The 27,605-nt window shown below is 47.2% G+C and overlaps 1 protein-coding gene across 2 annotated transcripts in view; it reads right to left on the bottom strand.

Moving 5' to 3' along the window:
• The window catches only part of ANK1 (ankyrin 1), a 243,957-nt gene that overhangs the window by 76,391 nt on the left and 139,961 nt on the right, over window positions 1–27,605 (bottom strand). For both annotated transcript variants that reach the window (XM_010371812.2, XM_010371821.2), the window contains exons 3-4: window positions 5,757–5,855; window positions 51–149 (exon numbers count right to left, since the gene is read on the bottom strand). In XM_010371812.2, coding sequence (XP_010370114.2) covers window positions 51–149; window positions 5,757–5,855 — 198 coding nt within the window. The remainder of the gene's footprint in view (window positions 1–50; window positions 150–5,756; window positions 5,856–27,605) is intronic.

Genomic DNA, 27,605 nt, shown 5'->3' with positions numbered 1-27,605 from the left:
ACCACGTGTGGAAAGGCAATACCCTCTGGTACAGACCAGAGAGCCATTACCTGCGACTGGGCATTGACGTTGGCGCCATAGTTGACAAGCTCCCGGACCACCTCGTCCTGCCCGGCCAGGGCAGCGATGTGCAGGGCCGTGTTCCCCTTCTGAAATACACAGGGGAAGGGAACAGAGGCTGTTTCCCACTGGGCCTGCTACGGGACCAGCAAAGGTCTGTGGACAGGTGCTGCTTGAAGGACCCGGGGGCTTTCTCCATGGCCAAAAGGGGTAGAAAGGACACACGTGTGTGCTTCACCCCTCGCACATCCTGAAATCACACTGAAAGTACAGGGAGGAAAATCCTGCCTGTTGTCTATGAAAAACAATGCTGCAAGAGCCATAAAAAAGAAGGAAATCAGGTCTTCTGCAGCAACTCTGATGGAGCTGGAGGCCAGTATCTTACATGAAGCAACTCAGAAACAGAAAGTCAAATACTGCATGTTCTCACTCGTAAGTATGAGCTACATAATGTGCACACGTGGACATACAGAGGGTGGAGAGACACTGAAGACTCGGGGGGTGGGAGGTGGGGGCGATGAGAAATTATCCTTTGGGTGCGATGCCCACTATTTGGGTGATGGCCACACTAACAGCCCAGGCTTCACCTCTACACAATGTATCCATGGAACAAAGCTGCATTCGTACCCCCTCAATCTATAAAAAGAAAAACAGTTAAAAAGAAGACCACCAACATTGGCTGGTGTGATTGGAGTGGCGCAGGAAGGGTACAGATGACACTGAGAGGTGTGGTTGAAGGAGTCTGCAGCCATGTCAAAAGAACTCCTTTATTGTTGTTATTATTATTATGTATCCATAATAATTAAAAATTTAAAAATGTTTATAAAAGAAAAATAATACTGAAAGAAAAAAAGAGCCCCTGCCAACACACACAACTTCTGAACACCTAATCTGCTGTGTGGGTGCGGTGTCCTGTCCCCAGCAGACGGCACGTCAGTGCCCCTCAGGACACACACTGGAAGACTTGTCAGCGAGCTGACCCTCCGTGGACCTGCAGCTCCGCTCAGCCTGCAACCCTGCAAGGCAACAAGCCCTCTGAGAGGCCTGGGAGCACTGGGAAAGGAGGCCAGTGGGTCCCTCAGGCCCACACTTTTGACACCGTCCCAGGGATACCCACAGACCACAAGCTGCAGTGGAGGGCACAAAGAGATGGTAGGCAGGAGAGTGAGGAAAGTATTGGACAGTAAAGGAAAGGGTAAGATCAACTCTATTATGTATGTAGGGAAGAGAAGAAAAATCAGAAAATAAATGGGGGTTAATAAATGGAATACAATCTGACCAAGAAAAATATAAAGAATATGCGACATACTAGTAGGCAAAATGTAACGAGTAAGGGTTCACCAAATCGGAGAGGAGGAAAAAACTGGAGAGAATAAACACTGGAGGAAAACAAGGCATGTAACTGTTTTAAACTTCGTGAAAGATGAGAACCAACAGCAGAGACTGAGAAATAAGGAAGTTTCTGAGAAAGTACGTTGTTTTGTTTTTAGAATTGGAGCTCTCACTCTAACACCCAGGCTGGACCGCAGTGGCACCATCATAGCTCACTGCAGCCTCCAACTCCTGGGCTCAAGCGATCCTCCCACCTCAGCCTCCTGCGTAGGTGGGACTAAGGTGTGTGCCACTGTGCCCAGCTAATTTTTAAAATTTTTGCAGAGACGGGCTCTCACTTTGTTGTCCAGGCTAGTCTCCCGTTTCAGCCTCTCAGAGCTCTGGGATTACAGGCATGGGCCTGAGAACATGAGTTTAATGTTCTCAGGTTTTCTTGTCTGGATTCTTCTTGGATATTTAACAACAACTCACAGACAGGACCAGCAGCCTCCATCTGTTGCCGGGATACCCACAGCCTTCCAGCCAGGCTCCTGCCAGCCCCCGGGGGTCCTGGACCAGAATGTCAGCACTGCCTCTGGGGGTGGACTCCCCTGGGTGCCCTGCACCTGCGCCCCCATTCAGGGAGTTCGGGGGCGGGGGTGGGCAGGCTCCACTCCATGCTTCCGTCAAATAGGGCGAATGCAGAAAATGCATCCATGGTCGGACCCATCTGTCCCTGCACTACTTAAGGAGCAGAGATCTCAAACAACCTCGTTTTAGAGTTTAGACAGTATGTAGTTCTTTTTACTAAACTACATAATCGTTAACTAATCCATTCCAAGAAACTTAAGAACTGACAGGCAGGGACTTCGGACTCTGACCTTGCCCGGTGGCACCTGTCACCTGGAGGAAAAGCTTCCTCACTGAGATGGAAGGGAGCAGCCCGGGGCCCAGCCGTGTGGCCCACCAGCAGCTGCTGACCCAGCTTTCCTCGGTCAGGGAGGCAGGCCCATGAGGCCGCCCTGGGGGCTGGGAAGCAGCCCAGGTCTATTTCTTGTACTCTGCCTGGTAATTCAAGCATAAAGCCTGGGACTGGGTACAGCAGCTCACATTCGTAATCCTGGCGCTTTGGGAGACCAAGGCAGGAGGATTGCTTGAGTCCAGGAGTTCAAGACCAGCCTGGGAAACAGTGAGACCCAGTCTCTCTGTCTTTAAAAAAAAAAAAAGGCATAAAACCGGTTTTTTGTTTTTGTTTTTGTTTTTGTTTTTAAAAGGCAGGCACTTCCCATTTGTTGCCTCCTGAAGTTGTCTTTTTGATTTCTCCTCAAGTTCTATTTGATGAAGAACAAAGTTCTTCCTCAAGTATCCATTGGAGAATAAATGCCAGATATGAAAGTCTGGAAGTTCATTAATACTTTTTCATAGAAGTCCAAAGAGCCTCCATTGAGAGGCTTGGCACCTGCTGTACCAAATGGAGCAGGGCTGCTGGCACCAGAAACTTTTCTAGACACCAGGACACTGAGCTCCAAGTAGCGTCTTCTGGGCTCCCATGGAAAAGAAGGAGGCATCCTGGGTCCTTTCATTCACTGGTCACACGCTTCCTGGGCATAAGCACAGCAGGCCTGGGCCAGCATGGAGGCACAGAGGCCACGGAGACATCAAGAGGCTCACGTCAAATGTTTCTTTCCATCTGACCCTTCCTGCCTGAAGTCCTTACCCCACGAGGAGGGGAAGGCCCCCCTGTTTGGGGGAGCTTATCAGTGATGGAACTCTGGCTATGGATCTTGGTTCAAGCCAGCTGGGCCAAGGGCAGCATAAGTGAGGAATAAGAACACAGGGAAAATTCTGGAAGTGGATCTCCTTTCCCCTATCTATACACACACATTATGAGGCTAAGTCGTGGGAGTCACAGGAAAAGGGATTTGTGAGCCTCTGTTTCCTCTGCCCCTCCCTCAATATGAAAGAACATTGCCTCAAAGGAGCAGGAAAAATCACTTAGCTGTATTTTGCTCCACAAATACCCAATTTCTCTATTTTCAGGGGCTCACAGAGCTCAGAGCAGGGACAATGGTTGCATGGGTGCTGGGTGAATGCAAGCGGAAGGGGGAGAGGGACCCCGAGTGAGACAGCAGGCTTTTCTCCAGTGGAGATGAAAGCTGTCCCCGTTCATTAATAGCTTAGGTGCTGAGCTCCAGTCTTTAAGAGCTGAAGATAGGAGGATGGGGAGAGAATGCATTTGTTTTATGCTTTTAAAATTTCTAAGTATATTTTAGGAATCTAAATTGGTTTTGGCTTTTTACTCTTTTTCTTTTTTTTTTTTTTTTTTTCATCTTTCTGCTGCCTGGGAGCCCCATCACCATCCCCAATCTGTTGTGACTCTTCCCCAGCCCACGGTTTCAGTTCCACCTTTTTCCCCTCTCTCTCTCTGGATGGTATTCCAAAGCCACGTTGGCTTAGAAAATTTCTAAAAATAAAAAAGACACACCAAGTGTTCACTTGCAAAATCACAACCTGGGGAGGAGATTCGGAAATAGTCAAAGCACTGAAGCCTCGTGTTTCCGCAGCCCTTGAAGGCACGCCAGGGCAGGCGCCGCTCCGGCACACACGGGGCAGGTCAGATGGCATGCAGCTCACAGCCAGGTACGTGGGAGTGTGCAGAGAAAATAATCTCATCCTTCATCCACACAAGAAGCAGGGTGGGAACAATTGGAATTTGACATAGAATTTGGGAAAAAAATACCCCATATCCAGTCAGAAAGAGCAACTCAGTTTATTTTACCCAAAAGTGCAACAAGATCTTTTCACATTCAGGAAATGACATGAAAATTACAGAATTTTACCTGAGAGATGATTCTACCTTCATAATATTTTGGTAGCTCACTTCATAACCATAAATTACATCTGTTCTCTACATACTGTTCTTCTACATTCTCTGCTTGAGAGGCAGCAAACTGTTTGCTGCATGGAACTGAAATTGAGGCTGTGTGTGAGAACATGTGTAATAAATACCAAATGGAAAATAAGAGGCTAGCCGGGAAAGAACTCCAGAAGAAAAACATGGGAAAGGAACAGAGGAGGGAGGAGAAGAAAAAACAAGAACTGGGGAGACAATACTTGAGTTAGCAAATGGAGATGATTTTTTGTTTGTTTTATTTTATTTACTTATTTTTGAGAGGGAGTCTGTCTCTGTCACCCAGGCTGGACTGCAATGGCATGATCTCAGCTCACCGCAACCTCCACCTCCTGGATTCAAGCGATTCTTCTGCCTCAGCCTCCCGAATAGCTGTGATTTCAGGCCTGCGCCACCATGCCTGGCTAATTTTTGTATGTTTAGTAGAGATGGGGTTTCGCCATGTTGGCTGGGCTGGTCTCAAACTCCTGACCTCAAGTGATCCTCCCGCCTCGGCCTCCCAAAGTGTTGGGATTACAGGCATGAGCCACTGTGCCCAGCCTGTTTGGTTTTATTTTTAATTGCTGGCTGCATCCTGTTTGATAAATAAGATGTGTGACAGGTAAAAAATGAAACTTATTTTGCAATCTGTAGATGTATCAATTTCATGACTCTGGGATTTCGGAAGTTGAGTCACTGGTGTTTATAATCTACTGAAATGGAGTGAAATACGTTACTGTGGATGCCTGATGTCGCCCCATGCCAAACGCCTCCTCGTGAAAGAGAATGCTGTTCCAGGTCATTAGCGAGGAGAGGAAATCAGTTTGGGGCTGAACAAGGAAGACTTGCTGGAGAAGGAAAAATGAAAGAGATCTGGATTCTTTTCTACAACCCTCAGCAACAACATGGTCACCAGTATTTATTGATTCCTTACTATAGGAATCAATAATCATTAATAAATCCAGTAATCAATAAATAGATCCAATAAGCAGTAAATACATCCATCCAATAAATACATCCAGGCATTTGATGTATGCCATCTCACTGAATTTTCATACCAACCCTGCAACTAAGCATTATAATCTCCATTTTACAGACAAAGCTGAGGCTTCACAGTGGCCAAGTAACTCGTTCCAGATCACAGAGTGTGAAGTACGTCTGCTGGGATTCAACTCCAGGCACCTGACTGGGGCTTCCAGAACCCTTGGACACTGAGTTAGAGTCAAGGACCCTGAGAAAGCATAAAGCAACCAAGAAAGGGCTCTAGTTTTAGATATGTAACCTAGCGATGAGGATAAAGGCCCACTGAATCTTTCTGGAAACGGGGTCTGTTTCAGGCAGCTTCAGGGATTCAGAGAATCAGTAGAAAGTGATTGGAAGGATAAGAGAAATTCAGATGCATGCCTGAGTTCTCTCATGAAGGACTGGTTTCTAAGGAAGGACTCACAAACTTGAATTTTCAATGCAAAGCTCCCCCACTCCCTGTGAGACATACCTTGGTTGTTGTTTCTAGAATGATTTCTTTGTGCAGAAGTTCAACCACCATTTTCACATGGCCTTCCTTAGAGGCCAGATGCAAGCCATTCAACCCATTCTGTAAAGAGCAGAGAGGCGGGAACGGGATGGTTAGTCAAATGGTGCATTCTGTAGGTCCCAGTGGGGGCCCAGGCCCCTTCCCAGCCCTGAGGTGTTCACAGCACTGGAGGGAAGGAGTGGAGGGTGTCTAGGGGTTGAAAAGGGCACAGGGCAGGGCCACTCAGCCTCCCCTTCACACCTCAGGTCACAGCAGAGCAGAGGTGGAAAGGAAGGGCAAGAACTGGCCCACCACTCCCAGATGGGAATTACGCAGGAAGCTCTCACAAGACCCATGGTGACCTTGATATTCAGGTCGAGGCCACGCTTTAGGCAGCCCACTTAATTAAAATGATGTAGCTTCAACCCCTGGTTAATTTTCACAGCAGTGACCAGGAAAAGCAAAGTGGTAACACCAGTGCATCCTAAATGCTTGTAGAAATAGACACATGTTTGGTAAGATGTTAAACTGCGAAGCAAGCTCATATGAGAAATGAATACCACCAACCACCCAGCTGTAAGATTTCCTCAATAGAAAAATCAGTATTAAAATAGCCCCTTTGGCCCAGTACAGTAGCTCATGCCTGTAGCCCCAGCACTTTGGGAGGCTGAAGCAGCCTGGTTGTTTGAGCCCAGGATTTTGAGACCAGCCTGGGCAACATGGTAAAACCCTAGCTCTACAAAAGAAGAAGAAAAAAAAAAACCCACAGAAGTAGCCAGGTGTGGTGGTGTGTGCCTATAGTCCCAGCTACTCAGCGGGCTGAGGTGGGAGAATCATCTGAGCCCAGGAGTTTGAGGCTACAGTGAGCTGAGATCCTGCTACTGCCCTCCAGCCTGGGTGACAGGGCCAGACCCTGTCTCAAAAATAAAAATAAATATAAAACATAAAATAGCCCCTTTGCCATCCGATAATTTCAAAGGTGACCAAAGAAGGCTGGCTGACAGTTAAGCTTTAGGCAAAGCAAAAACAAACAAACAAACAAACAAACAAAACCATTTTCCCTGCCCAACACTTAGCCCACAAGAGCAGAACCAATTAAAATTTAACCAATTAAAGTTCCAGCTGCATCTGGTGAAGCTGCCACTGTGCTTTATGGAAGGCAGCCAAGCTCAAGTTTTATGTATCACTCTCATGCTTCCTGCTCTTCTGATCCTTGCCCTGAAAGGTCTTGAAACTTTCTGGCAAAAGCTGACATCAAGGAGTGCTACTCGGAGCCACAAATAAGTCTGAAAACATGAAGGAGCAAAATATCAATTCCAACAGATGAGATGATCTTGGCTCCGTATAGAAAATGATTTTAGTCAGTAAGCAAACTCCACCCCCTGCTTTTTTATTTTGTTCCTGTCCTCCTCCTTCCCCACTAGCAATTTTCCCCTCCTCTCCTGCTCCTCCTCCTGGCCTCCCATTTTGATTAATTCTGTTCTATATTGTTCCTTTCCAGGGGAGGCCTCAGAGCCACTGCAGGCTCCAGCTCATGAAATAGATCCTAGCCACCTAGACAGAGGGCTTGGTTTCTGCAGGTATGATGTGTGGGGTCCCTGACTCACATGTCCCCAAATATCTCCGCAGTCCCACTCTGCATTCCTCAAATTCCAGCTCTCCCACTGTGTCAGGGCATCATTTTTAAGAGGTTCTTGCTCAAACACAAGTATTCTACATGGGAGTGGGAGTGCATTAGCCCAGTCACAGATTAGGCAAATTGCTTTGCCATAACTAGCAGAGGAAAGTCACCCAAAGTCACGATAGGAGAATGGAAGGGGTCCAATGCTTCTTTTATGTAGGGGCCTTGGACAGAGCAAATATAACAGATGCCTTGGATGTTAGAGAAATGAGAGGGGGCTGCAAAGGGAACATTAACTACCTCCTATTTAGGTCAGGGCAGCCCTACACTCCCGCCTATCAGCACAGCCAGCCTTGCCAGGGTGTGTGTGTAGGGGAGAGAGGGTGGTTCACCAAATATTTCCTCATGCAAACGCCTGAAAATGACCACTGGCCATTAGATTTCCTCCTCTTGCAGATTTTACACACCATTCACTGAAGGGTCCAAAGCTGTGTGGATTCTTCTCACCCGGTGTGAATGAGTTTATCAGAGAAAGCTAGGTCAGAGCCAGTCTGGGTAATAGAGAGGGAGAAAGTGCTTGAGGGCCAAATGGGAATCCAGGAGAAGGGGAGAGAGCACTGGGCAGGCAGAAACCAGTTCCCCTCCCCTCGATTTGCAAGACAAATTCACTGCAAAGCAATTTGTTGAGTGATCAGTGAGCTAGTAGCCTGGAGTCACTCTTGCTTCTGCCATCTTGCAACTCTTTTCTGGGGTGGGTGGGCAGGAAGGAGTCCCTGCTGCTTCTCAGAGCAGGGTGAGCTTTTTCAGGCAGCACACAGCATTTCTGCAAGCGCTCTTCCAACCCAGCGACAGCCTTATCTAGAAGCTTCCTGGTGCTGACAGCGGATGCCTTGTGATTGCTTGGGAACTGGGGTGGTGTTTGTGGCTGTGGGCGCGGCTGGAGTGACAGTCCGGCAGCTGCCGCAGGCTGCTTACTGCGGGAAGCTGACTCGCAGCGGCAGCCAGCCTTGACTTGGTGCTGACGGCTGAGGTTTTAGTGCTTACTTGGGCAGCACAGTCGCTCTGATGAGCATTTGTGGGTCCTGAATGCATCAAAGCCACAAAACCAGCAAGCCTGGAAAGAAAATAGCTAATGCTTGCCGCTAATGCTCTGGGACGGCCGGCCCCTGCTCTTTGAGGCCAATGTCAGGATTTCAGTCCGGAGGCATTCTAGATATACTATCTGACCAGAGAATGCAGGACACGAAAGGGATATTAGAGGTCCCTGAACTCCACCCTTTCATCTGCAGCTGAGGAAGTTGAGGCCCAGAGTAGTCAAACGATTGGCAGAGGCCAGGCAGCCTCTACAGGACACACCCACACACAGGACCAACCTGGAATTCCCAGGAAAAAAGAGTTTTGGTTTTTTTCCCCCTAAAAACTACTGTGATAACTGGCTGGGCACAGCGGCTCACATCTGTAATCCCAGAACTTTGGGAACCGAAGCAGCTGAATCACTTGAGGGCAGGAGTTCGAGACCAGCCTGGCCAGCATGGAGAAACTCTGTCTCTACTAAAAATACAACAATTAACAAGACGTGGTGACACACATCTGTAGTCCCAGCTACCCAGGAGCCTGAGGCAGGAGAATTGTTTGAACCCGGGAGGCCAAGGTTGTAGTGAGCAGAGATCACACCACTGAATTCCAGCCTGGGTGACAGAGACTCTGTCTCAAAAAAACAAAACAAAACCCCAAACGACTGTGTTTCTTTTTATCAGATGATGAAAGCATATCTTCCCTTTTCTGGTCTCCATGAAGTTTAGAGCTAACCAATGGATGTGACCTCGGCAATTGATCTCTAGGATTTTATTCATCTCCCTGATCTGCAGAAAATCCCCCTTCTTCCCTTCCTGGGTCCTGCGCTTCCCTCGCAAAGGGCAGAGAGTAAGGACCCTAGCCATGACAGGGGCCTCCTGAGTAGGCCTGCCTCTCGCAGAGCTGCACTCTCCCTCCATCCCAGATACTGGCTCAGTGGCCTCCGTCTTCTTTATGATTTTTGAAAAATGTTTTCTCACTTCAGTGTAAATTTGTCTTTAACATAGTCACCCTAAATCACTTCCAAGTCTATTACTATGGGGATCTGAATCCACTGTTCTCAGCAGGGCCACTGAATCAAACCCCACTGGGCACAGTTCATGAGAGAGATGCAAGATGGCCTGGGAATGCAATGCCTGTAAAAACCACATGGGGACGGGACTGCAGAAGCACTTGTCTCAAACACAGGTGTGGGCACTGTTGCCATCAAACGCTGAGCAATTGCTTAACCCAACTCAACAAATATTTATTGAGAATCTAGTCTGTGTCTAGCCCTGTGCTAGAAATGAATCAAACACAAACTATTTCCCTTGAAGAACTCAGTTTTGTAGGGAACACAGATGCATAAAAAAATAAACGCAAAATCATGTGAAAAAGGTCCCAAACAGCATATAAAGGGGTAGAGGTGGCACAGAGGAGAAAGGAGTTGCTCTGTCAAGAAGGCCTAGAAAGCTTCACAGAGGCCTTTTCAAGGCAGAGGAGCCCACCTGCACAAAGACAGGGTTGCAAGTTCATTAACAACAGCAAGATGAGAAGCGTGTCTGAGTTTAGATTCTAAACCCATAAGCTAAAATATGCTACCAGCTCTCTCAGCAAGTAACCTCCTCTTCCTTTCCCAAAGCATTTGGATACAAGAGATGCACAAACATCCAGACCCCAGCAGCACCTCTCCTCCAGCAATTGGTCTTAGTAGGTAGATGGCTGCGTCTACCTACTTAAGGGGTGGTGACAGTCACAAGTCACCACCATCTAGCAGCGGAAGTTGCTGAACATCTGAAAACGAACCTCCTGCACACACACACAAAGGAGCTTGTACAGCTGTCTTATTAAATGTATAACTAGTTTATTCAGGAGACCACTTCTGATATCCAAAAGAGCATTTCATGGATAAGTACCATATCTAATACTTCCTTTTTCTTTAAGCAGATTTTTTCATTGCTCAAATGAGAAGGAGGAGGAGGAGTGCAAATTATGGGAGCTATTTGTTCTTAGCTGTAACTATGGACAGAGATGAACTGTAATTTACCACCTCTTCAAAACTGAGAATCATGTTTTACTTTAGCTAAATCAAGTTTAAGTTAGCTTGGTTGCTAAAAGGCAGCTTGCTGAGACTTGCTTTGAATCTTTTTGGTGACTCCCTCTCACCTTCACAGCCACTTTTCTTGAAGCCAAATGGCAGACAGCTGTTAAAGGGGATTGGGGGTGTGGATAAATCACACATTTCTTCCCTCAAATAACAGGGTGTAAAAGATAAACAAGAAGGAAGTGGAAGGATATAAAAGTAAATGATTTCACTAAATTAGAACCGGGAAGAAAAGCAATAACAACTTGTGGCCATTTTTTAACCATATGGCTTTTCCTGGAGGAAAACACTAGAGTCCTTTTCCTACAGATACTGCCTCCCGGAGCTCCAATTACATGTGTTTTAGACCAGCTGATGTTGTCCCATAGCTCTTGGCTGCTCTGTTTTGGTTTGTTTTTCCCCCTTCTTTTCTCTCTTTTGTTTCAATTTGAATTATTTCTATTGGCTTATCTTCAAGTTCTTTGATTCTCTCCTTAGCTATGTCCAGTCTACTGAAGAACCTGTTGAAGAAATTCTTCATTTCTGAGAAAATGTCTTTTGCTTTCAGCATTTCATTGTACTTTTTCTTATAGTTTCCATCTCTCTGCTGAAATTTTCCATCTACTCATGAATGTTATCCACTTTTCCCACTAGATCCTTTAACATATTAATCATAGTTATTTTAAAGTCCATCTAATACTTCCAACATCCAACATTGTGGTCATCTCTAGGTCTGATTCTGTTTATTGCTTTGTCTCTTGAAAATAGTTCATCGTTTTTTTATTTCTTTTTTTTTTTTTTTTGGTGTGTGATAATTTTTAGTTGAGTGTCAGACATCAAGCATAGAAGAGCAGTAGAGACTGAGGTAAATAGTTTTTATGGCTAGAAATGAACATGCCTCTTCTTCTGTGAAGTTGTCAGCATGGAGGTGGGAAAGCTAAGTCAATCTTAGGGGTTGACCTGAGTTTGAGTTTTGTTGTTACTTTCAGTGCACCACAGCCTTCACATCCTTATAAAGGTAGACTGTGGTTATCTTGAACTTTGAGTTGGAGCTGGGGTGCCAGGGTTTTTCTGGGTGAGTGTTCCTGACCTCCCTCAACTTCCAGCCATCCTGCATGCCTGGGCCTTAAGTGAAATCTTTCTCCATGCTCCTACTCTTCTCCCAGCAGTGGCCTGCTCTTGCTTATTATAACATGTTAGGCTGGTAGTAATGAGCATGTTCTCTTTTCTTGTGCTCCAGCTTCAGTGTTAGGCAGGCTCTGTACATCTGGCCCTCCAAGGTGGGATTTCTCTTCCATGTTTAGCAATCCTTCCCCCTTCTCTGTGGCAGCAAAACCTGTCTCACTTGCATTGGTCTTGGGTGTGAGTTTCTTGTTCCTCCCCCAGCAGTCGCCGACCCCTGCTTGTTTTTTTGTGTGTTTGTTTTGATTTTTTACTTTTATTTTTTTTGAGATGGAGTTTCGCTCTTGTTGCCCAGGATGGAGTGCAGTGGCATGATCTTGGCTCATTGTAACCTCCACCTCCCAAGTTTAAGCAATTCTCCTGCCTCAACCTCCCAAGTAGCTGGGATTACAGGTGTCTGCCACCACGCCTGGCTAATTTTTTGTATTTTTAGTAGAGATGGGGTTTCACCATGTTGGCCAGACTGGTCTCAAACTCCTGAACTCAGGTGGTCTACCCATCTCGGCCTCCCAAAGTGCTGGGATTACAGGCGTGAGCCACCATGTCCAGCTGCCTGCTTATTATTGGTGTAGAATCCCGGGCCCAACACAATCTCCAGCCCCTCCCCTAGGAGTCCCAGGGTGGCTGCTCCTACCTTCCCTGCAGCAGCAAGTTGTTGGCAGGAATGTTTCCTACCCTTCCCCTGGCTGAGGCAGTTTGTTTCTATTCCTCCTCTAGGTGTACGGTCTAAGGATTGGTGTATCTCTATATGCATGCACTGTATATACACATTCATGTAATCACTACCCCTCAATGTCTACTTCAAATTAAGGTTCCTGAGTGCAGGTGCAGTGAGTGCTGGATAAGCCAGCTCAGGCCTATGGGGCTGACACACGGATCTTTGCTTGACCATGTCCCCTGGGATACAGGTGCAAACCAGGCCCAACTGGCAGATCTGTGGGCTTCAGCCTGGGGCCAGACACTGCCTCCCACACCCGGACAGCACTGGGTTAACAGGCCTGCTCTTACAGGTAGGCTGGGCTGGCTCCTGGCCATGCAGGGATCTCTGGTCCCCAGGATGGGGACAGGGCAGGTGAGGATGCTGGGTGGGTGGGGAAGAGCAATTGCCTTGTTCACCTCATGCACCCACAGGGACCTGGGAGTCCCATTTACAGATGGGTGGGGCTTCCAGCCCACTCCACCCAGAACTGGGCTTCCCTCCTCTCAGAGTGTCCCATAGGAGTGGGGTACGAGAGGCCTGTTTTATTCTCAGAATAAATGTTACCACAATTTCAAAAATAAAAATAGAGGTGAGAGGGTCTGTTTTTGCCTCACACGAGGGAAAGATCTGGAGAAGAAGTGAAAGCTTTATGTCCATTCCTCCCTCCACCCCTGCCTGAACAGCCAAGGGCCACCTCCTGCACACCTGGCTGCCGAGGGGGGCTCATCTGGCTCCTGACATATCCCAATACTTCTCATGGGGGGGCCCATGGAGATAAGCCTGTTCCAGACACACCAGCCCACACTTGGCCTTCAAGAACTTTTAAGATTTTGGTGGCTGGGTGTGGTGGCTTGTAATCCTAGCACTTTGGGAGGCTGAGGTGGGAGGATCCCTTGAGCCCAGCAGTTCAAGGCTGCAGTGAGCTATGGTTGCACCATTGCCCTTGAGCCTGAGTGGTGGAGTGAGACCTTATCTGAAAAAAAAAAAAAAAAGAAAAAAAAAAAAGATTTTGGCTTGTATGGTGAACACCACTCTTTCCCGACCTCTGCCAAAGCTGAAGTGATTTATGTGGCCTGCTTCTTAGAGGGCCTTGCTTCTGTTTGAAATTCTGTTTACTCGGCTGCCTTACTACCTCAGGCAGGCATGAGATGGGTTCAGGAAAAAATGACCATTTTGTAGATTAATGAGTTTTTTCTCATCGTCAGGGTAGGAGCCATGCTCTCTGCAGCCTTCTGCATCCTACATACTCCCTGTACTGAGCCCTTAAGGCCAGCTGGCCCCATATGATCTCTTTCCAAATGGTCCTAACACAGCAGATAACCTTTTAAGGCTCTTTTTGGCAAAAATCTTCATGCCAAGCACACACACCTGGAGTTGTGCATCTGCCTTTGCTCTTTTTCAGGTGAAATGTCAATTGACAGGATTGTTCTGAAAAGGGATCTATCTGTGTGATGGGTGGGGAAGGAGACCTCAGCTGGCTATGTTTCTTTTAACATTTTTACAAAGAAGAAGAAAAAAGTCACATTCAGCCTGATTGATTCAATTTGGAGTATTTTCTTGCACCAACTGTGAGAAATTCCATTGGCAAAATACACAATTCCAGACATTTGTTCTTGTTAAATGATTCCTCTGTTTAGCTCTTCTGATTGCCCCAATTGCACTAATTGATTTCCAAATGTATGAATACAGGAGACACAGGGAATTTAACTCTGCCTGTCAAGAGAAGGGGAACGGTTTGAAATAGAAAGGCCTTGATGTCTCTGCAAAACTGCAAGAACATCTCAAAAGCAAATGCCTACATTCCCATGAGGACACACAGCCCTCACACCTCCTTTCCACACAGCTGTTTATTTCACCTGTGCACAAGGCTGGCCCTGTCTCTATGGAGCAGGCAGCTTCAGCTGTGTCCTGTGACTGAGGACCTCCCCACCCCACACCTCCTGAAACTCACTGCTCAGACCCCCACTCCCTTTCTTTGAGCTATATTTCTGGAGAACCTAGGAAACATGTTCATATAACACTCGGGAAACACAACGTTTGCATCCATCAACAGCTACTATCCAATGATTGGTCGAGCCAGGCCCAGAGGCAAGGGAGCACTGGCCAGGGGAAGATGTTATGGGGATGGAAGGCACTGCAGTCCTGGAAAAAACAGGCCCAATAGCAGTGGCAGAGACACCAAGGAGTCTGAGGACCCCAGAGTGAATAAAATGAAAGGTGAGAAAAGAAATGCCTAGATGCTTTTACATTTACCCATGCAGGCAGTAAAGATCCGATCAGAAGATCTTGCTTGTGATAAGGAGGAAGCTGTCTACATAGTGGATGCTTCTATTTAATATCCTAGGTTAGTGGGATACATTTCATATCCCAATTTCCTATTCAATCTGGATTCTCTGTTGAGTTCGCTATAAACAAGCAAGTGTTATACTCGATGTCACAGAAGCTTAATTCCCCAAATAGCAACCAACCTGTACGTGTGTTACCTCTCACTTTGCTCTATTATTGGTCCTTGTTTGTGGAACAGACAGAATATATTATATTTGCAGGTCTGCAGCCCTGCAGCAGAGTAGGAGAGAAGAGCCTAAACTGGAGTTACAGAGAGGAAAAGGACTGGAGTGACTGCCATTCTTACTCCAAATTCTGAAACTGATGAGAATGAAAGAAAGAGTAGGGAAGAAAGCAATGCAAAGACCATGGAGCCACAGGAAACAGAGCGGATGATGGGAAGGGAAGGAGCGACGGCACGATGGTTTGGCTGGAAGAGGAAATGAATTGAGACACATTTAAAAAATTACTAGAGCTATATAAGTTTTGATTTCTTTCCTCAAATTGCCTACATCAAATTTTCAACCAAAACAGAAAGGAAATCAAAGCTGAAGGGGTGCTTTCCCATCTTCCCTTCTCATCCTTCTCCCTCCCTCCCCACCCAGCTGGGAGAGACGTCAGCCTTATAGGGCAGTGAGCAGAGAGGTGCCCTGCAGGGCATGGGCAGCAGCATGTCTGGGGTCTGAGAAAGAGGACAGCTAATGGAATGGCTGGGATGTTGTCACACTGAGCAAACGAGTCAGTGAATACGTTAAGGAGGATGGGCATCAGTGGCATTCAGGCCTCCCGCTGTCTGAAGGACTGTACAAACATGGGGAAAGGAAAGGCTAGAAAGAATTCTGAGCACTGGGCTGGAATCGAAAAAATATTGGCGTGATCTCATTGATTCTTAAAATATATATACATAGACAGCTGTAGATGTAGTTAACAGACTCGTGTATGCACACATGCATGCACACAGACATATGACAACCCGGAGCAACTGGCACACTGGGGACCGGACCCTGGTGTCTAAGTGCTGTCTCCACTAATAGGAACCAGGGATCTTTGGAGAAGCGCTGAGCCAGGGCTGGGGCAGGGCAAGTACAAAATGAGCCTGGGGCACCTTATGCCAGAAAGTAGGAAAATGCTCAAGGAATGAGGAGGACATGTCAAAGGATGAAGAAGCCAACTGATGGGAAGGACTCCTACTGGCCCAGTTTAGACTTGACCATTAAAATAAGTCATGGGAGTATCAGGTTGAAACCCATCAAATGGAAGATGGATCCATGAGTCCAAACAGGTCTACACAAATAAAGAAAAAATAAATGAATGGGGAGAAGAAAAAGCTTATCCTTTAGTAGAATGCCAGCTAAAAAATGTAGAAGACATGATGGAAATGGGGAATCACTCTCTGGAGCCACCACAGAAGTAGCTGATACAGGCAGATGTCATCAATGGGCTCCCATCAATGGATCCCTTTAGACTGAAATATTTCCCTCTCCCAACACAATACTGATCAATTACAAAGGGAAAATCAGTGAACTTACAGTAGAAAAACGTGGCTGACACCAATTTTACTGGGTGATCAAGATTAACATCCCCAGGAGTGGGGAGGGAGCATGGTTTCTATGGTATTCCTGTCGAGCATGGCCATATGGCCATGAGGCAGCATCAGACAGACAGCTGAGGTTCAAACTACAGCATGGAAACAGTCAAACATAGGAGAAATGGGCACGCTGAGGGCCTATTCCAGATGGAAGGAGGCTGATGAGATGTGACAACTAAATGCAAAATATCTTCCTGGAGAGATTTCTGAAACAGAGAGAGACAGAAAAAGGTGGAGGGGAACAGAGGCAGTGAGAGAAAACAGACATAGACAGAGAGCAGAGAGAGACAGAGGAAAGGAGGGAGGAGAGCAGGAAAGGGAGGTGAGGGAGAAAGAGGAAGGGGTGGGGAGATGTGAGGGAAGGAGGCACAGAGAGAGGGATAAATTGTTGGGACAGTTGGCAAAATCTTAATGGAATCTGTGGATTGGATGGTTGTGTTGCATCAATGTTGATTTCCAGATTGGCAGGCACGTGGGATGGATACGTGGGAAAGTACCCTTACTTTTGGATGGTATACACTGGACTGTCTGGGGATGTGCAGAATCATGTCACACGTCCTACATTATAGACAGATGGACAGGGACAGGAAGTGCAGGAGAACGGGCATAGAGAATGCAGACACCAGAGACGCAGGAATTCTCTTTATGGTTCTTGTAACTTTTCTGTAGATTTGGAACTACTAAACAATGTTTTTAATGGGAGGTAAAGAGGAGTGGTGGTGAGCTGCAGAGGCTGTGCAGGAGAGGAGTGATGTTGTGGGGGTAATTCTGGGGTCTAAGTAGGGGACAGGTGGCACACTGGGGCTTCTACACATTTGGGAATCACAGTCAGTATGAAGTTATAATTACATCTATCTGTCCTGCTTTTTCTTTCTTTTTTTTTTTTTTTTTTTTGGAGATGGAGTCTTGCTCTGTCGCCCAGGCTAGAGTCCAGTGGTGCGATCTCGGCTTACTGCAAGCTCTGCCTCCCAGGTTCACGGCATTCTCCTGGCTTAGCCTCCCAAGTAGCTGGGATTACAGGCACCCACCACCACGCCCGACTATATTTTTGTACTTTTAGTAGAGATGGGGTTTCACCATGTTAGCCAGGATATTCTTGATCTCCTGACCTTGTGATCGGCCCACCTCAGCCTCCCAAAGTGCTGGGATTACAGGCATGAGCCACCATGCTCGGCCGGTTTTTTTCTTTCTTGCTTTTAGAGATGGGGTCTTGCTGTGCTGCCCAGTCTGGAGTACCATGGCTATTCACAGGGGAGACCACAGCTCACCACAATCTCGAACTTCTGGGCTCAAACGATCCTCCTGAGTAGCCGGGACTACAGGTGCAGGGCCATGCCTGGCTAATTTGTTTTTTAATGTTTAATTTCTAAATTATTTATTTATTCTGTAGGACAAGGTCTCACTATGTTGCTCAGGCTAGTTGTGAACTCCTGGGCTCAAACCGTCCTCCCGCCTCATCCTTCTGAGTGGCTGTGCATCTGTCCTATTTGTAAAGGACCCGTGAGGCACAACCTTTACTGGAGTTCTGATATTATTCCAGGAATGGAAACCCCAGAGTGCAATCAAACATGCTAAGAGAACATCCCTCAACCCACACAGAAACCTGCTGATGGGGGAGACCTCTTCTGAAGGGCAGGCCTCTCGTTCTGTGGGGCCACACCACCTGCAGCCTCTTTCTAACCCAAATAGTTTATGGCTCCCCAGAGACCGCTTGGTGGGAAAGGTCTGCTAAAAATACATGATCTTGGAATCTAATGAATCAGAAGCCAGGCAGAGCTGAAGCAACTGCCATAACCATAGTAGAAAGTCACACCTGATCTCCTTTGCAAACCTGTCTCTTGCCTAGGGGCAGGAAAGACAGAATAAGAGAAGAAACTGAGAGGACAGCACAAACTCAGAGAGAGGTGGCGCAGATGGAAAGAGAGGCGACCGGCTCTGAGCATTTTCCCTGTTTGCTTTCTTGCAATCTAACTTTAGCCCTCCTGCCCAGGTAGCACTTAGGATTCACAGTTTGCTAGATACTCATGAGGAGGAAAAACACTCTAATCCTTTTCATTACCTTAAAGAAAAGGAATGCACAACGATTTTAGAGCTCTGCAAGGAAATGAATCAACCTCATCTCACCTCCTTTCTACTCTGATTGTACAGAACTCGCAGCAGCCCTGTGCTCTGAGAAATCCTGTAGTTCAGCAGCAAATCAACTGCAGAGGTTGATAGGCCCTTGGGAAGATGGAGGAGGAAGTGTGAGCTTGAGTTAATGAGAGAATGGGACTCTGAAATGCAGCTCAGCAGCTAAGAATATCTCCTATGGACTAGAAAGAGCATCTATGCCCAAGATCTTGGTATTCTTTTTAAAAACAAAACAAAAAAAGACCCAGACCTTCAGAAGAAGGGCAGTGGGGTCAGGAGAAAAGAACCCTGGACTTCTAAAACTGTCCTTATCTATGACCTCCCAGCCTTCAATTTATGCTGCTTTGCAATGACAAAACTGCTCTGAGCTTCTAGTTTCCTCTGAATTCCATAATTCCAAGAATAAGACAACGTAACAGCTTGCAGAAAACAGTTAAGCCATGTGTTTTGCATGTACAGAAAAAAAATATGCCAAGATTCATATAAACTGTTAACAGTGGTTTCGGGGAACATAAGGGAGTTAAAATCAGAGCCAAGGCTTGTCAAAACGGACAGAAAGGATTTACACCAAAGAAGTCACAGTCGAACGCAAATAATCGCGGCCAATTCTCATTCCTCCTCTAGTCTCATCACAACCATGGGATCTGCTTTCAGCATTTCCTCTAACAACCACAGAGGCGAATCTTCCTCAAGGCCCAGACCCAGTGTCATTTTGCCTGTGACTTTCCCTGTCCGCTCTCTTTGCCACACTGTACCCTATTTCCAGCCCCCTAAAAGTGGATTGTTTTCTTGGCCATGTTCCCATGGCCCTTGATAACTCTCTCAAGACCCTCATCACACAGAATTGCATTTATCTGCACTTGTGTCTGTCTATTCCAAAGGCCTGAATTGTTTGAGATCCTGTGTTTTGCTCACCTTGGTAATCAGGTCCTAGCATGGAGCCTGGTGCATAAGAGTTTGCAGAATTGAATGCACTTTCATGGAACCACACACAACCCTATCTTTTTTCTTAGTCTCTCAGCACTATGAAGATCACATCTGGTCTTCATATTCTAAATTCCTAGAGCAATGAAAGCATAAAGTGGAGTTTAGAGAGTGTGCTTTCCTTGCACTATGTTCCGATCATTCCTGAAGGTGCTAGTCACCCTTTGCCTAGTCCCTAGGATTCCACGGAATGTCGCTGCTGTGACTACAAATGAAGATTTTTATGTAACTGAACTGGTCAACTAGCTCTTCCTTGGTTGCAGAGGAAGGGAAAATGAAATCAGTCTGGGGTAGATCACTCAGAGCAATAACAGGCTTGCTGCACAGTGTCAAATCCATCCTCTGAGTGAGTACAGAGGCTTGGGCTGGGCGTCTCAGTCCTGGGCTCTGAGGTTCTTCACCTCTCTGAGTCTCCCCAGCCTCCCTGGTCAAGCACCTGCTCTAACCAACTCTCAGGGTAATGTGAGCATTAATGGTGGAGCAGGCACTAGGTGCCAGACATAGGGGCACCTAGCTGCATATCTGGTTTAACTATTTAACACAGAGCACTCATTTCCCAGGTGAGGGCTCCAGTGAAACATTTTCTCTTCCTCATCACTATTCCAGAGCTGCACCAAGGCAGCAAGTCTAAAGAAGCTTTAATACCACAACACCATCATATTAGGAAGGCTTTCTGTGTGTTTTGGGGGTGCAGGTAGGATCAGAGAGCTATGTAGTTTAATACATTTTTCTATGCTTGTCAACAGTTCCTAAGAAAAAACCAACGACAGAGAAAGGTGCCAGGTTCTAGATCTATACAGATCTAGCTCTAACCTCCTAAGATGGATTGACCACCATCCTCATCCTCTTTCATTTCATGTACCCCAACCTCCACCAAACTGCCCCCTGCCCCAGTGCCCTTTGGCACTCCAGCCGTTGCAGTCCGTTCCTTCTTACAGCAATTCCTGTTTCCCAGTTCTCTACTAGGGGACTCCTTCCTTCACGACCTTTCTCTGACTCATTAGCAGGCCAGCCATTACCCTTAGACCAGAAACGATGTAAGGGCAGGTCCTGGGACCTGCTCACCTTTGACTGGCTGGCTCTTGGAACATTCGAACAGCTCAAAAAATATTTGTTGAATGAATGATTACACGGACAAAAACATCTGCTGTACTCCTTTAGGATGGCACTTACAATACTGAATTTGTAATCTTTTATCTACAAGCTGGACCTTTTACCTGCCTCCGAGTTCTTTGAGAACAGGGCATGAATTTATTCATCCTAGTTAGCCCTAGTCTCTAGCATGGTGCACGGGTCATTGTAATTGGTCAATATGTGTTTGCAGAATAAATGAATGAGCAGAGAAATTTCATCTTGGACATTTTTTTTTTTTTTTGAGATGGAGTCTTGCTCTGTTGCCCAGGCCTGCAGTGGTGCAATCTTGGCTCACTGCAACTTCTGCCAGGTTCAAGTGGTTCTCCTGCCTCAGACTCCCAAGTAGCTGAGATTATAGGCATCCACCACCAATGCCCAGCTAATTTTTTTATTTTTAGTAGAGATGGGGTTTCATCTTGTTGGTCAGGCTGGTCTCAAATTCCTGACCTCAGGTGATCCACCTGCCTCGTCCTCTCAAAGTGCTGGGATTACAGGTGTGAGCTATTGTGCCTGGCCTCATCTTGTACTTCTTCTTTTTTTTTTTTTTTTTTTTTTTTTTTGAGACAGAGTTTCACTCTTGTTGCCCAGGCTGGAGTGCAGTGGTGCAATCTCAGCTTACCACAACCTCCGCTTCCCAGGTTCAAGTGATTCTTGTGCCTCAGCCTCCCGAGTAGCTGGGATTACAGGCATGCATCACAACACTCAGCTAATTTTGTATTTTTAGTAGAGATGGGGTTTCTCTATGTTGGTCAGGCTGGTCTCGAACTCCCAGCCTCAGGTGATCTGCCTGCCTCAGCATCCCAAAGTGCTGGCATTACAGGCATGAGCCACTGTGCCCAGCCTCATCTTGGACTTCTTAAGCCCAACTCACCAAATCCAAAGTCATACAGCATAAGATATTCAGAAGTAACTTCTAGACCTTAGTTTCCTGAGCTATAAACTGAAAATTGAATGCCGTGAGTTCCACTAAGCCCTAAGATTCTATAGCATGGAAAGGTCGTAATTATCACCATCACCGGAGCCCAAGAAATCCTGATCAAAAGACTTGGCATTTGGCTGCTGTAAAAAATACTACACTGTAGCAGAAATTATTGTTATAGGTGCTCCATTTATTCCTAATGCCAGCAACCCTTTACCTTCAAGATAAACAAGAGCCCAACAATAATAGGGCTTCATAATGCACATGTGGAAATGTAGGGCGCATCCAGGGAACTGGCATGGTTTCAGGTGCTTTCAGTGGGCTTTTGCACTGGAAATTGTTTATGCTTTTGTGATCATTCAGATGGTTCAGCTTCTGGACGCTGCAGCAAATATTGCCAAATACTCAATCTGTGGGGCTAATGTCAGCATCTGAGCCGTGTTTATTGCAGGAGTCATTATCCTAAGTATGCACGATTGCACAAGGCTCTTACAAAGTGATGGTGCTTAGTCTAGTTCCTACATGGACTAAGTATAAAATATATAAGCTTTCACCATTCATAGCTACAGCAAACAACATCGCTGCTTTTTTTTTTTTTTTTTTTCTTCAGTCTGTCAACTGAGTTTATGAGCACCTGCTATAGGTTAAGCAGGATCCTGATATGGAGCAATAAGGAAAGCAAAGCCCTCTCCCCTTAAGATGCCTACAATTTAGTGAAGACAAAAATAAGCAGACACATAAATACGTATGAAGGCAGGCAGTAGCAAGCACTATGGAGAAAAATGAGACAGGCAAAGAGGACCAGTGGCGCCTGGGCTGCTCCGGGAAGTCCTCACTTTTAACTCTGCCTTACACTGAGTCGCGGATGACAAGGCTTCTCCTTTTCATGGAAAATTATCTCCTGGAGCCTCAAGCTCTTTCTTTCCTATCAGGAAGGCCAAATGAACCAGCAAGTGTCAACGTCATCGGAATAGAACAGAAAACTAAAAACATGAGACTTTTTGCCCCTGGGATTCCAGCTCACAGTCCCCAGTGGAGCATCCACGTCAATCTGACAATTGTAGGAATTCAGGGGACACAGGCTGGCACTGGTCTTTTCTAGTTTTATTTTATTTGGTTGACTCATTAATGTATGTAGTCAGTTACTTCATCCCAGAAAGTATTTTTGTATTGCTATAGTCTCCATGAGAAAAAATTTTGATTTGATATCAATCTAACAATAATTCTGGAAACTGAGCATGTGAAGCTAATACTGGTCTGTGCACAATTATGTGGCCATTTATTAAGACAAATGCCAGAGCATCTAATATAGGACACATCCTATGCCAGGTGCTGTGGAGAAACAGAGTCCCCAGTCATGGGCTTTGCCTTCCTGTAGTATGGAGCCCACCAGGAGAGGGAAGACCTGCTCAATGTTACCACGCCACATAGTGGGGCCGGCTAGGCTTAAGCCTTAAGAGAGGTACTGACACATCACAAAGGCAGGGATGGCTTCAAGCTATGGGGATCAGGGCTGTCTTCACAGTGGCTGTTGAGCTGAGATGGAATCTACCAACCCACTGCTATGTGGCTGCTCCAGCAGCAAGAATGACCCAGTCCCGGGCTGCGTAAGGGGCCCCGGCAAAATGTGTGCTGAGACCACCACATCTGAGGTGATGACACTCCAAGCCTGGGCAACAAGTCCTCTGGCCTCCCCACCTCTCTTCTCTCCCCCTTATTCAAAGCCGCCACGGGATTCCACCTGGCCCCCTACACCAGCCTCCTCACCAGTCTTGCTGCTCCTGTCCCTGTGCCCCGAGTCTGTCCTCCACACAGCAGCGAGGGCAATTGTTTAGAAACCTCCATCAGCATAAGCATCTCTTGTGTAACACCTTCAAATGACTTCACCCTTATGGCAAAATCTAAGCCCTCACCAATGCAAGCCCTCCTTGATCTGGCCCCAGGCACTCCTCCCACCCCACTGCCTACCACCTTCCCTTCCATCACTCAACTCCAGCCTCGCTGTTCCCCAAGCAAACCACTGTCACTCCTGTCCCAGGGCCTTTGCACGTGTTTTCTGCTCTCCCAAGAATGCTGTTCCCCAGAAACCACATGGCTCTCTCCCTTACTTCTTCCAGGCCTCTTAAAAGTTGTCTCCCTAGACAGCCCTCCCAACCACCCCACCAAAATAGACACCTTGACCTTCCTCCTCCCCAGTGTCTCCCATCAGCTGACTTCATGTATGTGCCCATCCTCTTAGCTATTGTCTATTTCCTTCACCAGCACGCACAGGCCACCAGCATGCAGACTATTTTGTCTGTCTTGTTCAGTGCCTAGAATAGGCCTGGCACAGAGTGGGTGTTTAATGAGTGCTGTGGAATGACCCCACACAGGCGAGTGGGAGTATATTCAACATGCCTTTCCTCCCTGCTCTCATCAGCCCCCGCCAGCACTTGACTTCCTCGAAGGCTGAATGACTTCCAAATATCTATCTTTGGGCTGGACTTCTTATCTGAATTCCGGGCTCAAATATCCAACTGCTTACTATATATTTCTGCTCGGATTCCTCAGAGCCTCCTTACCGGGATCTGGACACAGCTCTGCTTTTGACTCCTCCCCCGTGTTTCCACACCCCGGTCCGCTCCCAGTATCCCTCATTTAGCGGATGGTGCCACCACCCACCTGCCATGGAAGCCAGTTCTCCGAAGGTCATTCTCAAGTCTCCTTCCCCTCAGTGCCCCATCCAACCCATCACCCAAGCCTGCTTGGCTTTGCTCCATCTCCACAGCCATGACCCTCATCCAAGCTGCCCATACATCCCTCCGATGCTGCTGGGCACACACAGGCTCCCCCACTGCACCATTGGGCCCTCCGCCTGTTTTCCACGAGGTAGCCAGTGAGACCCTTTAAAGCACACCCTTAATCACATCACTCCTGTGCTTGAATCTGTGGTTCACTTTCCTCTATGCTCGGGAGAAAGACTGGAATCCTTCATGTGGCTTCTACAAGGGGGGGATATTCAACCAGGACACAGCAATACAGCTGCGCGGGTGTTAAATGCTAAAATCCAGGTCAGTGGCCACTGCCGCAGGCTTTTTTTTTTTTTTTTTTTTTTGAGACAGAGTCTTGCTCTGTTGCCCAAGCTGGAGTGCAGTGGCTCGATCTCAGCTCACCGCAACCTCTGCCTCCTGGGTTCAAGAGATTCTCCTGCCTCAGCTTCCTGAGTAGCTGGAATTACAGGTGCCTGCCATCATGCCCGGCTAATTTTTTTATTTTAGTAGAGACTAAATAGTTCCACCATGTTGGCCGGGCTGGTCTCAAACACTTGACCTCAGGTGATCCACCCACTTTGGCCTCCCAAAGTGCGGGGATTACAGGCGTGAGCCATTGCGCCCGGCCTGCTGCAGGCTCTTAAGTACCCCATCCCTGCTGCTCTGGCCACTGTCCCCCTCCCCCAGGCCTCTTCCCTTCAGTCAGCAAGTATAGGGTTAACGTCTGGTGCAGCTGGTGAGCACACACATGCATGCACACACACTGCTCTGGCCCAGGGGCACACTGTCCCAGGTGTTTATAATTTCAACTTCTAGTTTAGATTCGGGGGTACCTGTGCAGGTTTGTTACACGAATGTACTGCATGACGCTGAGGTTTGGAGGACGTATGATCCTGTCACTCAGGTAGTGAACACGGTACCCAATACTTAGTTTTTCCACCCATGCCCTCTTCCCGCCCTCCCCCACCCATAGTTCCCAGTGTCTCCTGTTCCCATCTTTATGTCCCTGTCCCAGTCACTGAATGTTGTGACTCTCGCCCCTACCTGTAAGCTCCAGCATGATCCCAGCTCCACCTCGCCTGGCCTCTCGTGCTATCTGCACTGCGCCCACTCTGGCCTTCCTTCAACCCTCTGCTCCTTTCCCTGCCTCTGGGGCTTTGCACAGGCTGCTCTCTAAGACCAGCATGTTCTCCCTTGCTTCACCTCATTTGCCCCTGCTCCTCCCTCAGCCCAACTGTTTCTTCCTCATGGTAGCCTTCTCTGACCTCTGACTCTAGCGAAGTCCTCTCATATACTCTCTGCCTTCCATTCATGGTTCCTAACACAGTTTTTGGTATGCATATCTGTTTGTGTCATTATTTGATTAATAGCTGTCACTGCCAATAGACTACAGTTCAGAGTGGATAAGGACCATGATTTTAAAATGAAATTATTCTATTCCTTCAGCCCAGCTCTCCATATACATGTGGAGATGCACAGAAGTACATTGGACACAGCCATCTAAAGTGCAAACAATAAATTTTAAAATTGGCATTCATATAAAAGGGCTCATGTATGCATACATGTGTGTGTTCTTACATATAAATTTCTTCTTTCCCGTAGACATGGTAATGATGATAGAACATCAGTAGGCACAGTCTATGCAACAAGGAACTGCCGTGAATATTCAGACATCTGTTATATAAGCCAAGAGTTCTTCTTTCTACACTACTTAGAGTAATTACTTCCTATTATGGCAAACAGTATGCATTCTTTCCACAAAAACATACTATTTGAAAGTGTGTTACTTATGTAAGGATAAGTATTTGCCCTGTTACCACCACTACAGTCCATCAGCTCAGAAGATTCAAGCTGAAAGCAAATTCTCTTGCCATGACCCCAGGACAACAGCTTGCTTTTATGCGTGTTTTAAAGAGCAGAAGGCTCTGGTAGCATTAAGAGGCTGGCCCTGTGCACATTAAGCAGATGCAGGATCATCCCGCTGGGTGCACTCATGGGTTTCATGCAGGCATGGGTTCAGTCACTGGAGTCCTTCCCCCACTACCAGGACTCTCCCGCCAACAGCAAAACCAAACTGCCCTGTGCAACCAGAATGAGGTTCAGAGAACCCTGATCAGCTCCTTTCCAGGCGCAGTCACCTGCAGCTACCTGTCCTGCTCAGCCATAGACCATAAGACAGGGACCAACAGGGCCACATCTGGCAGCTGTGGGAATTAACCAGCAGCAAGGGGCTTTGCACTCGATGCATCCTGTCTTTCGTTCCCTTCTGACACTCATTGCCTAACTTGCAGCAGTATCCTCTTTGAAAGAGAGGCCAGGCTTAGCCAGGACTGCAGTCTTGAGTCTGAGGCAGGAGCCTCCCCTCAACCTCGAGCAGGGCTGACAGCCACTTGTCACTGGCGTTGAGCCGATCGGAAATGGTGTCAATAAAGTGCAAATAATGCCTCAGTGCTTGCTGCTCTCTGAGCCCAAAATGAACCGAAGAGGTGCTCTGAGGAGAGAAGGCAGAGTGACAAGGCAGTTACACCCAAGGCCTCTCCAACGGGAGACCAATCAGGACATAGCTATTCCCCGAGTGGCATCAAAATCTTCCAGAAAATGAGCCCTGGCTCAAGTCTCACACACGTTCAGTTGTCCCCATTTTAGCTGAATGGATTCCTTTGAGAGCTAAAATCTTAACCCTTGAAAGGCCTCTGAAGGTGTGATTCACCTCCACTGAGAACTGCACTGCAGAGAAACACATCTGCAATTCTCCAGCCATAGTAAGAACAAAGAAAGCCTCTAGGTGTGCATCTCTGCAAGCCCAAGAACACATCCCAGGTGGAGAGAGTGAGCAATCCCCCTGCCTATGGGGGGCTGGGGCAACACAGCTGCAGCCTGTGCAGTTGCTTCTGGAGGTGTGGTGCTAAGAAGGTCCCAGACCCTGTCTGCTGAACAACTCTCACACCAGGACCCTCATCCTGCCCCCAGACTTTGCTGCATCCACCTCTTGGCATCAAAATATGGGCTTAGACTTTCAACCTGCTGTGCAAAGGTCAGCCTGAGCGGATGCTTGGTTACAACCACCACAATATCCTTTGGGCTGTGGATATGTGGATGTTGGCATTTCTGGGTGGAGGGATGAGAAAAGGGGCGGAGGGCCTGGTCCCTCATCCAGTTTGCAAATTCCAGTCAGGTCCACATACCTCACTTTTCCTCTGAAGTGCACTGCCAGAGGCTTCGCTTCCTATCAGACACCTACTTCTGTTTCCTATCACACACAACACTGCTCCATTCTCTCTGATCTTTTAGTTGTGAATTTCTGCCACTGCAAGACCAACTTAATCCAAATGGGGTCTCAGTCCTAGGAGTGGGGGCAGGTA

This window comes from Rhinopithecus roxellana, chromosome 9 (genome assembly GCF_007565055.1).
Source record: "Rhinopithecus roxellana isolate Shanxi Qingling chromosome 9, ASM756505v1, whole genome shotgun sequence".
NCBI classification, from domain to species: domain Eukaryota; kingdom Metazoa; phylum Chordata; class Mammalia; order Primates; family Cercopithecidae; genus Rhinopithecus; species Rhinopithecus roxellana.
This window is presented reverse-complemented; position numbering and strand designations above follow the sequence as displayed.